Source organism: Vombatus ursinus, unplaced genomic scaffold (genome assembly GCF_900497805.2).
Source record: "Vombatus ursinus unplaced genomic scaffold, bare-nosed wombat genome assembly UNPS02014785.1, whole genome shotgun sequence".
Classification (NCBI taxonomy): domain Eukaryota; kingdom Metazoa; phylum Chordata; class Mammalia; order Diprotodontia; family Vombatidae; genus Vombatus; species Vombatus ursinus.
In genome coordinates this window covers 12812243-12824939 of record NW_020954563.1, presented here as the reverse complement: position 1 = coordinate 12824939, position 12697 = coordinate 12812243, and the positions used below count along the sequence as shown (strand labels likewise).

Sequence of the window (12697 nt, the reverse complement as noted above, 5' to 3'; positions counted from 1 at the left end):
ATTTTACTCAGTTCACTATATATTTGAGAAACGAGGCCTTTATCAGAGAAACTTCCCGTAAAATTTTTTCCCACTTTCCTTCTAATTTTGGTTGCATAGGTTTTGTTTGTGCAAAACCTTTTTAATTTAATGTAAATAAAGTTATCCATTTTATATCCCATAAGGCTCTCTAGCTCTTGTTTGAACCTAAATTCTTCCCTTATCCATATATCTGACAGGTAATTATTCCATACTTCCCTAATTTGCTTGAGGTGTCACCTTTTATGTCTAAATTATATACATATTTTGATGTTGTCTTGATATATAGTATGAGATTTTGTTCTATGTCTACTTTCTGCCAAACTACTTTCCAGTTTTCCTAGCAATTTTTTTCATATAGTAGGTTCTGGGATCTTTGGGTTTATCAGACACTTACTATGGTCATTACCTACTGTGTGTTGTATACCCAGTCTGTTCCATTGCACCACTCTATTTCTTAACCAGTATCAGTTTGTTTTGATAATTTCTACTTTATAATACAGTTTGAGATCTGATATGGCTAGGTAACTTTCCATCACAATTTTTTTCCTTTAATTCTCTTGATATTCTTAACCTTTAGTTTTTCCAGGTGAATTTTGTTATTTTTCCTAGCTCTGTACAATAAGTTTTTGGTAGTTTGATTGGTATAGCACTGAATAAGTGCATTAATTTAGGTAGAATTGTTATTTTTTTATGGTAGCTTGGCCCACCCATGAACAATTAATATTTCTCCAGTGGTTCAGATCTGACTTTGTTAGTGTGAAAAGTGTTTTGTAATTGTGTTTATATAGTTCCTGGATTTGTCTTCTCAGGTAGACTCCCAAGTGTTTTACTCTGTCTACACCTACTTCCCTATTTCAATCTAGGGCATCACCATTCTTCACAGGGTTATAAACCCAATTTTATAACCTCTCAACCATCTTCAACTCTTCATTCTCCATCATCCCCTAAATCTAATCAGTTGCAAGCCTTGTCAGTTTTACCACCACCACATCTTTTGCATCTATTCCTTCATCTAATGTGACTGCCCAACTAGTTCAGAATCTCATTACCTCTCACCTGGATTATTGTGGTAGCCTCCTAATTGGACTCATTACTTCTAGTCTGTCCTCACTTCAATCCATCCTCCACACAGCTGCCAAAAATATCTTTCTAAAGTACATCTCTGGCCATGTCAGTCCCTTATTCAAGAATCTCCAATTACTCCTTAATGCCACTAAAATAAAATAAAACTTCCTTCCTTAGCACTAGCATTTAAAGATTTTCACAGTCTGGCCCTAGCCTTCCTTTCTAGACTTATTTCATATTACTCCCCTTTATGCACTGTGTCCCAGCCAAACTGGCTTACTTCTTGTTTTCCAAACAGCCTTCTATCTCCCACCTCCATAGCTTTGCTCATGCCTGGAATGCATTCCCTCCTTGCCTGTACCTCTGAGAGCCATTACCTTTCCTCAAGTCCTACTAAGTTCTACTTAGGTACCACCTTCTTCTCATGATCCCACTCATTGTTAGTCTTCTTTCCCTTCTTCGATGATCTGTATTTACCTATGGAAAAGTTGCATCCTCTCAGTAGATTGTAGACTCCTTAAGGACAGGGACTGGTTTTTGTTTTTTTCTTTCTGTCTTCGTTTCATTGCATGTGGTACATGTTTAATAGATGCTTATTCAATATTAGACATTGGAGAAGTCTCTTAGGAATTCCTTATATATATTAGATTTTTGAACAACAGACTTGTTTTTTTCAAATTTAACTTTTAGCCACCACCTCAAATTTATGATGCCCAGTTAGAAGAACGAGAGCATGCTATTGAAGAATGGAAAGGTAATGACACGAGTTATTTTGACCATCAGTTATAGACATTCTTATCAATATTTCTTGGCACAAATACATTTTGTATAGCATAATTGACCAAGAGTCAGTTTAGTCTTTATTTTCTAGAACTGTCGGAACTGTTTAGAATTAGTTATAGTTTTATCCCCAAATTCTTATGTTAATCAGCAAGTTTCTTGAGATGGTTTTTTTTAAGCTGTTTTGTTTTGAATTCTTGAGCTAGATCCAGAAATTTTTAAAAATCATTTTATGTGACTTGTTTTTAACAAAGAAGAAATTTTAAAAGATATTTATTTTTACTAAAATGCCATTGTTTTAAGACTTTGAAGAGGTTTGGTAGAGATTTCAAGTATTTTTTTTGTTGTTGGTAATTAAAGCGTATGATTACATGGTAGTAATGCCTCGAACATCTTTTCTGTTTGTTGCTAATCCTGACACTTCTCAAAGAGTTTGTAAAAAATCTTAAAGATAATTTTAGTTCAGTGCTCTCATTTTCCAGACAAGAAAACTGAGACCCAGAGAAAGCAAAAGGCTCAGCGAAATTTAGCAGTAAAAAGGGCTTAGCAGAAAGAATATACTGGATCTGGAGACTGAAGACCTAAGTTTGGGTTCATCTTTGCTACTTAATTAGCTGTGCATCTGTGAGCAAGACACTTAATTACTCTGGATCCTTGGATCCTAATGTTTGAAATGAGAAGCTTGAATAAAATGATTTTTAAGATTCCTTCCAGCCCTCAATCCTGTTTTCCTCCTCAGTAGGTCAGGATAAGGCCTTGGATTAAAACTGGTGTCTCCTGACTTCAAGCATAGAACTTTTCCCCCTAAGCCACACTGTGTGATTGATAGATAGTGACCTTAGCATGGTTTACAAGTACATAAAAGTTTCTCACAACTCAATAGCAAATTAAAGCCAAAATGCTATCCACTAAGTTTTATAGCTACTTAATCATTATTTAGTTTAGCCATTGGATACTTCATCTGGTGTTCTTCCTGTAATGTTCAAGTCTGTTTGATAGCATTAATTTAGTTGTCATAAAAGCATTTTGAAAAATTCATTAGCATATAAAGATACCATTAATGATTATTATGCCTTGTTTTCTTTTATTTTATATTGAGCCTGACCTATGATTTTATTGGTGTAGGAAACTCCCTCTGACAAAATGGGTCTATATCTGCTCTGCAGCTCTGGGGCACTGAGAGATTAAGTGTCTTGCTCAGGGTCACTCAGCCAGGATGTATCAAAGACAGGCATTGAACCCAAGTCTTACTGATTCCAAAGTCTGCTCTCTATCTCTGACCTATACTATATTGCTTCTCATTAATTTATATTATTATTTTGTTAACTATTCTAAATTCTAAATTTTCAAGTATGTTGTAGAAATGTTATTGTCCTGGTATTACATTCCCTACTTTTTTTTTCTTCAACATGATGCATAGAGGTCTGGACTCCATCTCTAATTCTAGACAGGTAAATCTGACAAAGGTATCCTGGGCTCAGATCCACCTACAATCACAGCACTGAAATGGAGCATGTTGGATACATAAGACTCTAGATTAGCATAGTATTCAATGCAGGCACATCAAAAATGGGCCTTTTATTGTAGTGAAAGTTAATTTTGAAAGTTTACAGAAATACAAAGAAACTAATGAAGCATTTTAACTTAAATTTCTGTTTGAAGAACTAATATACAAAGAAGTAATGGACTGGGAAGAAAGAAGCAAGAACGGTGTGGTGAAAGGTCAGCCTTCAGGTTAGTGATTAGTTTAATGGTCTTCCTTATGGCAGTCTTGTTTTGGCCAACTTAAATACTAGCAGGGTTTTCTATGCTAATCATTATGATTCAGGCAGTTGTTTTTAAAAAAGAATCTGCCTCTTAGCAGTTTACTCATTCTGATGAATGTGAAGTTACCTTCTAAGATACACACAATCCTCTATAACTACGGCTACACAATCAAACCAAGCAAAGAATTAAAGTGGTGCCTTTGTTTCTCTAAACACTTTTGCCCAAATTTTCAACTCATTGTGAATAATCATTTTGTTTCACTAGTAGTAGCCTGGGACCTATGAGCACCACTTTAAAGTACAAAGGCTCAATAGATTACTTTTGCACATATAAAGAACAACTAGTTGGCACAGTGGATAGAGTCCTGGGCCTGGAGTCAGTTCAAATTGGCCTTAAACACTTACTAGCTGTGTGACCCTGGGCAAGTCATTTATCCCTGTTTGCCTCATTTCCTCATCTGTAAAGTGAGCCAGAGAAGGAAATAGCAAACCACTGCAGTATCTTTGCCAAGAAAACCCCAAATAGGGTCATGAAAAGTCAAACACTACTGAAATAACTAACAACAACAACATGTATACACACTTGTGAACTGTGACCTGGCTTGCTCTTTTCTACACTTGCTACCAACGTACAAAAAGAGGATGTATGTAGAATATGTTGATGACTTTTCATTTTTGGATTACAAACCAACAAATAGTGTTCAAAGGTAAAAGATCACAGCGTAACTTAAAAATGAATACAATTTGGGAGTTGGGTGAACGATACTTATCCAGGGCTCATTCTGGTTAGGTTGGGCCATAAAACTGTACATTAAGAATGAAATGTCCTGTTGTGCCTTAAAAAATTTAAATGTTATCCTTGATTTTTTAAAAATCCCAAGCCCCAGGTCCTTGTCACTTTTCTTTGGGGCAGACTAATCTTTGTTGCAGCCACCTGTTGTTATTACCAACCTTAATCTTAAAGATGTTCTTTTTGACTTACACTTAAGCAGAGCACAATGGTAGAGAAAATACACCTGATGGATTTCAAAACCTGATTTTCCACAAGCCTTTTTAAGAACAATGATATTTGGATAAATGCAATGATTTTCTTTTAAGTTTTCTTGAAATTAAAGTGTATTTTCAGAACATGATTGAGTCTACTCTTATATAATCAAAAGGCAACATGATAAATATAAAGCTAAGAACACCTGAGTCTTTAGTCCTGCTTCTGACACATCCTGGCTTTGTGACCCTGGACGGGTCTCTTAGCCTCTTGTACTATAAGCAGTTCTCTAAGTTGAAGAGGAGGTGCTGACCTGCACTGGTAGAGGTAGTTTTCTCATCTGGGTGTTCCTTATAACAATGAAATTGCAAGTCCAGGCCCTAGCCCTATATATGACAGTATACTTGATGCCAGACTATTGGAAAAGAAAATGAAAGTGTTTATGAAAAGACATTGAATCTGGGGGACTGAGGAACCTAAGAATGGGGAGAACTTGGGAAAAGATTTAAAAGTTAGTCTTGACTAATTGCATCCTTCTAAAGATTGCTTTTCTGCCTCCAAAATTGGGATTGGGGAATTGTCATAAAGGGGAAGGAGAATAAGTGTCATTTGTCCATAACCCTCACTGTTTTGCATGTTTTTGTAACAATGTCTTGCCTCAGATTTTATTATATTTGGTTTACTTAGCACAGATGCAGCAGTAAATAGCAACACCACTCCTTCTCAGTCCTCATCTATCAATGACATTTCATCCATGTCAACAGAGCAGACATTGGCTTCAGATACAGACAGCAGCCTGGATGCCTTGACAGGACCCATTGAAGGTTGTCGATGATAAGTTAAAAATTGCAAACTTGCAATTGGAAAAGAACTCTTGATTCCATGCTTCTAAGTTCATGGAACCAAGCAGGAAAACTCCATGTTCTGCATGTCCTAGTCAGTGCAATGCCTGTGTTCTTACTCAGCTGTAATTTGATTGCCTGCTTGATGTTATAAAAATGAAAGCAACGCAATGTCTGACAAAAAAATTCACAAGCCAATCATAGAATATTTCAGGTGAGCAATTATAGTAGTTGGGGGACAAAGATAATTGTGATATCAGCAGTGACCATGTGTCTTTAGCAAACTTCTGGACGTAACACACATGTGCCATCAGAAGCTTGCTTTGTTTATTTAGCTTTGCTTTTTGGCCTGTCTTGCATTCAGAAGTGTGGTATGTAAAAGTCCAGTGATGCCCCAGACAGTGTATTTTTTCAAGCTGTTTCTTATTCCTCCTGAGTAATGTGGTGTCTGCAGTAGAAGAAATACATAGTCCTGTGAGGTTTAATCATCTGTTATTGCCTATTTTGCTCTCTATCATAGTATGCTTCATTCTATAGCTTTTTTTCTTTCAGGAGAACAGGCATTTTAAAAGTATATGTTTAGTAATAAAAAAGGCAGTTGCTTTCCATGAATTAATGGCATTCAAGCCTGAAGATGAATTATTGTAATATATATGTATACATATATATGTTGATGTTGACCACTACTCAAACAAAAATATTTACAAGGATATTTGTTCTCCTTAAATTGCTCTGTCCTGTGTTAATATGTAAATTTGACTTTTCAGTATGCCAAAGGATGTTTTGTTACATGCAAAGTCACATCTGGCTTTTAAAAGCCTGTCCATTTAACTTACCCCTGATCTATTAGTACTGCAGATATCTTAGTTTGCAGTGCTTTAAGGAGCCCTGTGTCTCCCAATAAATATTGTTACAGTTACTCATAATCCATGGCTTATGGATTCTTAAATTCGTTGTCTTCATCACTGATAGAGTAGATTTTTGCAAAATTCTGGCAGAATGGGCAGAGTGCTGGATTTGGGGAGTCAGGACGATCTGGTTCCCAGTCCTCCTCTGATGCTTAACAGGCACACATTTGACTGTGGGCAAGTCACTTAATATTCTTGAACCTCAGTTTCTTCACCTGTTAGAAGAAAATAATCTACATAGTGCATGTCTCACAAGGTTGTCTCTAGGCTCAAACATGATCATGTATGGAAGATGTGTAGCAGATTTTAAAGTAATACAATTATCCTCTTCTGTGAAAAGTCAAATTGATCATTAATTTGAAGTTAATAGTGGTTTCTATTCTAAATTAAGAAAAGCATTGATTATGACCCCTAATTCATATTTTATCTGTTTTTAAATGGAAGATGCTTAGAATATTTTTTAGAAACTTCTGGGTTTTTTGTTTTTTTTTTTACTTTTCTGAAGGGTCCTAAGAGTACTCTTTTTTTTTAAACTAGCAAAATAATTATTGGAGTATGACTTTGGGATTTGAGGGGGCATGCTGAACTACAGTTAATAAATAAACTGATAAGAGATTTGTAACTTGTAATTAAACTGCTCACCTGAAAGAGATACTTTGAATATTATTCATGTGTTTTTATATATGTATACATATACATACATATATATATATATATCAAAGTTCATTAAGACACTGAGTATCTAAATGGCATTGCAGAAATGGAGTCAGTTAAAACAATTGCATTTCAACTATGTTGCTCATAATTTTTCCCCCTCAAGAGTTTATTTTTACAGACTAATATCTTGTTTTTAGTCATTTTGGAAGCTATTTGGACTGAGCATTCAGTAGAATGTGTTTTGAGAAAGTATTTTAATAAGAAAAAGTCTGTTATAAATACTATATAAAAATGAGGTTTTGTCTACACCAGTTATGTCATATGGTTGGTCTTATCACTGGAAACTGGAGCCTTTGGTGGACAAGAAAGCAAACTTACATGAATCTCTGAAATCATTTATTCTGTATTGAATGTTACAAACCAGACAAATTCAACTAAGAAATAAACACTTTGGTGACTCTAGGATTCCAGCAGAAATACCCATTATAAAAATTAATCGTCAGTTGTTCTTAATGTGTTTGAGGGGGGGAAAAAAAGGATATCACTATACATATTAAGATGGCCCTTTCTTTAACATTTATTGTGAAGAGCAACAAATCCACCATGCCTATATTTCTCTTTTTTTTAATGCACTTTAAAAAAATTGATGACACTTTGGTAACTTTTCTGCTTTGGAAGTTTGTCTGAACAGAAGCACCCTGAAGCTTAAGAGGGTACTTCCTCCTGTTCTACCAAAGGATATTTGTGAGTGGAATCCATTGTAACTTGTCCATAAATTACCCTGCTGCCCATTTATTTTCAGGTGCAATTCCAGATGTTCATTTTCATTGACAAAACGTAGCATTATTTGGATAATGACTACTGTTGGCACCATCTTTCTTCTTATATGTTACCATTGCAGTAGAATTCTGTGAATTTGCTCTTCATGACAGATCTAAGACTTAAGACCCCATGCTGGAGGCAACATGTTTTTCAGGATGATACCTCACTGCAGTTTTAGAATTCTTGCCCCTAACCCCTGGACTGGCTGACCTTTTGGTTCTCATACAATGTGAATTGTTCTAGTTTGACCTTTCTTGACAGTTACTGAAGTTGGATAGAAGATTACAAATTTTGCATGTCTTTTTCATCTTTGCTGTTTGTCTTGTTTAAGTAACCCATTGGAGAGTGCATTCATATAACCCAGATAACTTAGAAGAATCTTGAAATTGGAAATTTGGACTTTTTTATTGGCTCAGTTTTTAGTCCAAAAGAAAAGTGATTCTGTTCTGATTTCACATGCCAGTTCCCAAGCATGGAAAGCTCTCAGAGCACAGTGGCAGGTCAGCTCAACAAACATCAAGTGTGGACCATGTGCGGGGTACAAAGATGAAGTAAGACGCAGGTGCCTTCCTTCAAGAAGTTTAGGATGTAGCAAGGGCCAGGGAAATCTGAAACACTGATTAGTTTTTTTTTAATAACAGTTCTTCTTGGCCCTGATCATTGGCGTGTAAATTTCAGAGTAGCAATAATGGAATAACAGCTAAGGGAGAAAACTCTATGGAATACAGAGTGTAACCTTGGTTTAATCAAAGTTTAATATTGTCCTTTGTGACAAGTTCATCTGGGTAACTTGTGTGATGACTACACTAAGTATGGTCACAGCCACTCGTGACCAAATATATGTCCTGGTGATTAATAAATATGATCTTTAAGATCGCACATCCCAAAAGTAAATAGATTTATCTAAACTTTTATCATTTTAAAAAATGTCTATCCATTTGGATCAGTGAAAATTCCTGACACCAAATTTTCAAATACGATCCCTTTATTTGTACCTGTATTGAAAGGTAATAGATGGCAATTGCAGCAGCAGATTATGACTTCTTAGATTTGCAAGCATACACTCACTCACAGACACAACATGTAGGGCCTCCCCCCACCCCCCACCCCCCTCCAGTGAAGCTTCCTTAAAAGATTGTGACCAGTGGAGTGCTTGTTAGCTGTCGTTTGTGTTTAGGTCTTGCTGCTTAAAAATCCTAATGGTGCTTGCAGTTTTGCACATGAACCATTTCATTTTCTGTTTTTGAGGTACTTTAGGATGCTCTTAATATAGCATCATAGCCTTGGAAGGTTCCTCTTTCTCACAGCTGAAAAGCAGAACTATCCCTGATCATCCCAGATAAGTGAGTATAGTATCAGTTTTACTTTAACTATATAGGGGAAAATGATCCAAAGTAAGCGTGGCTTTGATTTCTCCTTTATTGCCATCTTACCTATCCCATTTTAAATTTAGAAAATAGTTATTTTCGCTTGTATATTAAGAGTCCAATTCTGGTCTTTTGTTTAAACCATACTTTTTTTTTCTCAATTTAAAAAAATTAATCTAAAAATTAACTACTTGATACTGTCCAGAAGACTTTTTGATCATGTGTGATGAATTTAAGCACTAGTTTCCTAGTTGTTACTAATTATATTTTGCAAAAATATAATTATAGACTTTAGAAAACCATTGTGTTGATACAAGTTAGTTTCCTTGATTTTCAGAATGGAATGGAGCTACTGTATATCTCCCTGTTAGTTTCTGTCATGGCTCCTTTGTTTTTTGTGTATACTAATCAGGTCATGGCTGCCACTTTTCCTTGGGAAATTTTAAAATAGAGGCTTTAAATATAGATGTGGTCATTTTCTTTCATTGTGCATAGAGAGAACCCAGGTCAGATGGTGACACAGTAGCTGTTAACTGGCTTTTTCTTGGTCAGAGAAACTTAAGGGCTGGAAAGGACCGTAAGTCATCTGATTCAAATCCTTCATTTTATAGATAAGGACACTCAAGCCCTGAGAAGAAAGGATTTCAATACAAGACCACACCTCTGGTTAAATCTTGGCAAAACCAGGACTAGAGCTCAGATCTATTTTTTTTTCTGCTTAAGGCTCTTTCAGTTGAGCTACTATGCAGCCTTTCATTCTTATTATGGCTCCATGGAATGGCTGTTTCTGAGGTATTTGATGTTCATACCAGAGGCAAGACAGAAAGTCTATTACAACATCCTAACTTCATTTTATACTACTTCTCCCCCCTGTATCTTTCTCATCTTAAAGTACAAGGGAGATTTTCAGAGTCCTCATTGTAGACTTCAAGGCCAGCTGGGGTTCTTATTGAAGAGCATAGGAAAGAAGGAAACTCACTACAGGTCAAATGTTCCCCTTTCCTTTCACCTTTCCTATCTGTTATTTAGTAGCAAATTTGCAAGGGGACAAACTTTAATTTTAACATTAGAACTTCATGAAAACATGGATGAAGCAAGGTGTTAGCTATATATTTAAGGACCATGTTCATTATGGGTTTTTGACTAACTAGAATATATAATTTATTCTTCACTTCATCACTTTAAGCTTATGATGCTCTCCTAAGAATGTTATCTTCTCTACTCCTCCAAAACTTACCCATATTTCATCCTTAATTCCATTGAAAATGGTATACCTTTATCTTTGTGCCCCATATTTGAATTTAATAGAATCTCAGAGTTGGAAGATACCTCAGAGGTCATCTAATCCAGTCTATAATTAAACAAGAATCCCCTTTATTATGTCCTCAATAATGGGCCATCTACCCTCTATTTGAACATTTCCAGTGACTGAGACTCACTACCTCACAAGCCAGCCCATTCCAGTTTTCAATGATTCTACTTGTTCTAGATATGTTGAGCTAAAATTTGCTTTTCCATAACTTTCACCCAGTGATTCTGATTCTGCCATTTGGAGCTGCATAGAATTAAGTGCCATCTCTCTTCCGTTTGAGAGCCCTCCAGGTATTTGAAGAAATGCAATACTCCCTTCCTTTTGTTAAGCCATTCTTCATATGACTTGATTACATCCCACCTAATTATAGCCCTCATATCCTGGTTGACTTTCTCTTGATGCACTTCATTTTTTGTCAGTGTCCTTCTTAAAATGTGGCACCTGAAGCTGAAACAGTCCTTCAGTTGTGGTCTGAATAGTTTAGAGTTTAGCAGGACTCCCTTGTTCTGAACCCTCTGTCTACATAAATAAAGCTCCTAAGGTTGTTTGTAGCTTTTTTTGGCAGCCATATCACTGTTGACTCATATTGAGCTTGCAATTATCTGAAACCGCAGTTCTTTTTAATGTGAAATTATGTTAAGCCTAGTCTAAGTGCAGAACGTTTAATTTGTGAGCCCGTTCTTCTGTTCTATGGAGATAGTTTTGGGTCATATTTCTCAGCTATCGTTTTATTTCCCTCCCAAATTTGTGGATGATTTATCTATCCATAGATTTGGTGAGCATGCCATCCTTTGTCTTCACCCAAGTCAAAATAAAAATGTTGAACTAAGTAAAGCTGGAGACAGTGTCCTATTTCTGTGATTCAGATTCTGTGATAATACCCTGAGGCACATTACTAAAAACCTCCCTTGAAGTTGATGTTGATTCATTAATCAACATTTTTTGCTTGCAGTAATCTAGCCAGCTAACCTTAATACAGTCATCTAACCCACATTCTTCCATTTTATCCACAAAGGTATCTTGAGGCCTTTTTTCAGAAATCTTACTGAGATACACACACACACACACATATACACATACACCTACATACATGTATGTTTATATGTGTGTATACCCACATATATATCTGCTCCCTAATTACCAATCTAATAACTCTGTTTGAAAAACAAGATGAGGTTAATTTGACATAAGTGCTTCTTAGAATCCAAGTTTGGTCCTAGGAAATCATTGCTTCCTTTTTTTTTTTTTGGTTGGGGCGGGGAGCACCAGCTTTTACTTTAGTATCACAGTCTACTTTGGCTTTGTTCTGTGTATAAAATGAACATTGTTGTTGAATAGTTCAACTCATCCCAATGTATTGTAATCAGTGAGCAAGTTGTGGGGGTGGTAAGGAGCAGGACAGATATAGTATTAAGTCCTAATACCACTAACTTATATTCAGAATTTTTTACTTTATTTTGGTTACAGTTTGTGATTTCAAAAGGAATGATGTGTGCTTTGAAGTCTGTAATCCTTGTAAAGTTACATGAAGTGGCTTATATTGCCCATTCCATTGGGCTTTGTTGATGCCGCCATTTTGTCATTCTTGTTGCCTGTTCAGTACAAAAATGTTTTATGTAATGGCCTTGACGATTTTGTCTCATGCTGGATATAATTTCAAGAAGTTTTACCACTTAAGACACATTGTTTTTTACTGATGGCAGTTGTATTTCCTTGTTTTCATTTGATTTTAAAGTAGGCTAGCATTTCATAAAGAATGTTGTCAATAATTAAGTTTAAACTGCTAGCTATATCATAAGAAATTTTATTTCTTAAAAGCCTTTTTAAAGAAGTAAATTATCTTACTAAAAACACTGTAAAAAAATAAATATTTGAATGGCAAACATTCAACTGTCTGTGCTGTTTGATTAACTCCTTTTCAAAGTTTAAGGTTCAGAATACTTGCCTTTATTTGTGATAATGTGGGCCAAGGATTGCATGAATAATTTGAATTTATGGAGGATCCCCAAAACTTATTGTAGTGAATAATTATTAGCCACAAAACCCTTTTTTTCCTTAACCAGAACTATTGACAAGAATAGACTAATTTGAGTAATATTTCCTGGTCCTTTGATAGAGGTTCTAATGATTATAAAAATGTTTAAAGCAGTACTTCAAACAATGAACCAAAAA

At 35.5% G+C, this 12697-nt stretch overlaps 1 protein-coding gene across 3 annotated transcripts in view; it reads left to right on the top strand.

Moving 5' to 3' along the window:
* Positions 1-7486, top strand: part of MAPK9 (mitogen-activated protein kinase 9) — a 45712-nt gene extending 38226 nt beyond the window's left edge. For 2 of the 3 annotated variants that reach the window (XM_027867082.1, XM_027867083.1), the window contains exons 10-12: positions 1777-1840; positions 3529-3600; positions 5310-7486. In XM_027867082.1, the coding sequence (XP_027722883.1) occupies positions 1777-1840; positions 3529-3600; positions 5310-5452 (279 nt within the window). In that variant the 3' untranslated portion in view covers positions 5453-7486. Of the gene's footprint in view, positions 1-1776; positions 1841-3528; positions 3601-5304 lie in introns of all 3 variants that reach the window. The other variant, XM_027867084.1, reaches the window with a different exon arrangement.
* Positions 7487-12697: the final 5211 nt, after the last annotated feature.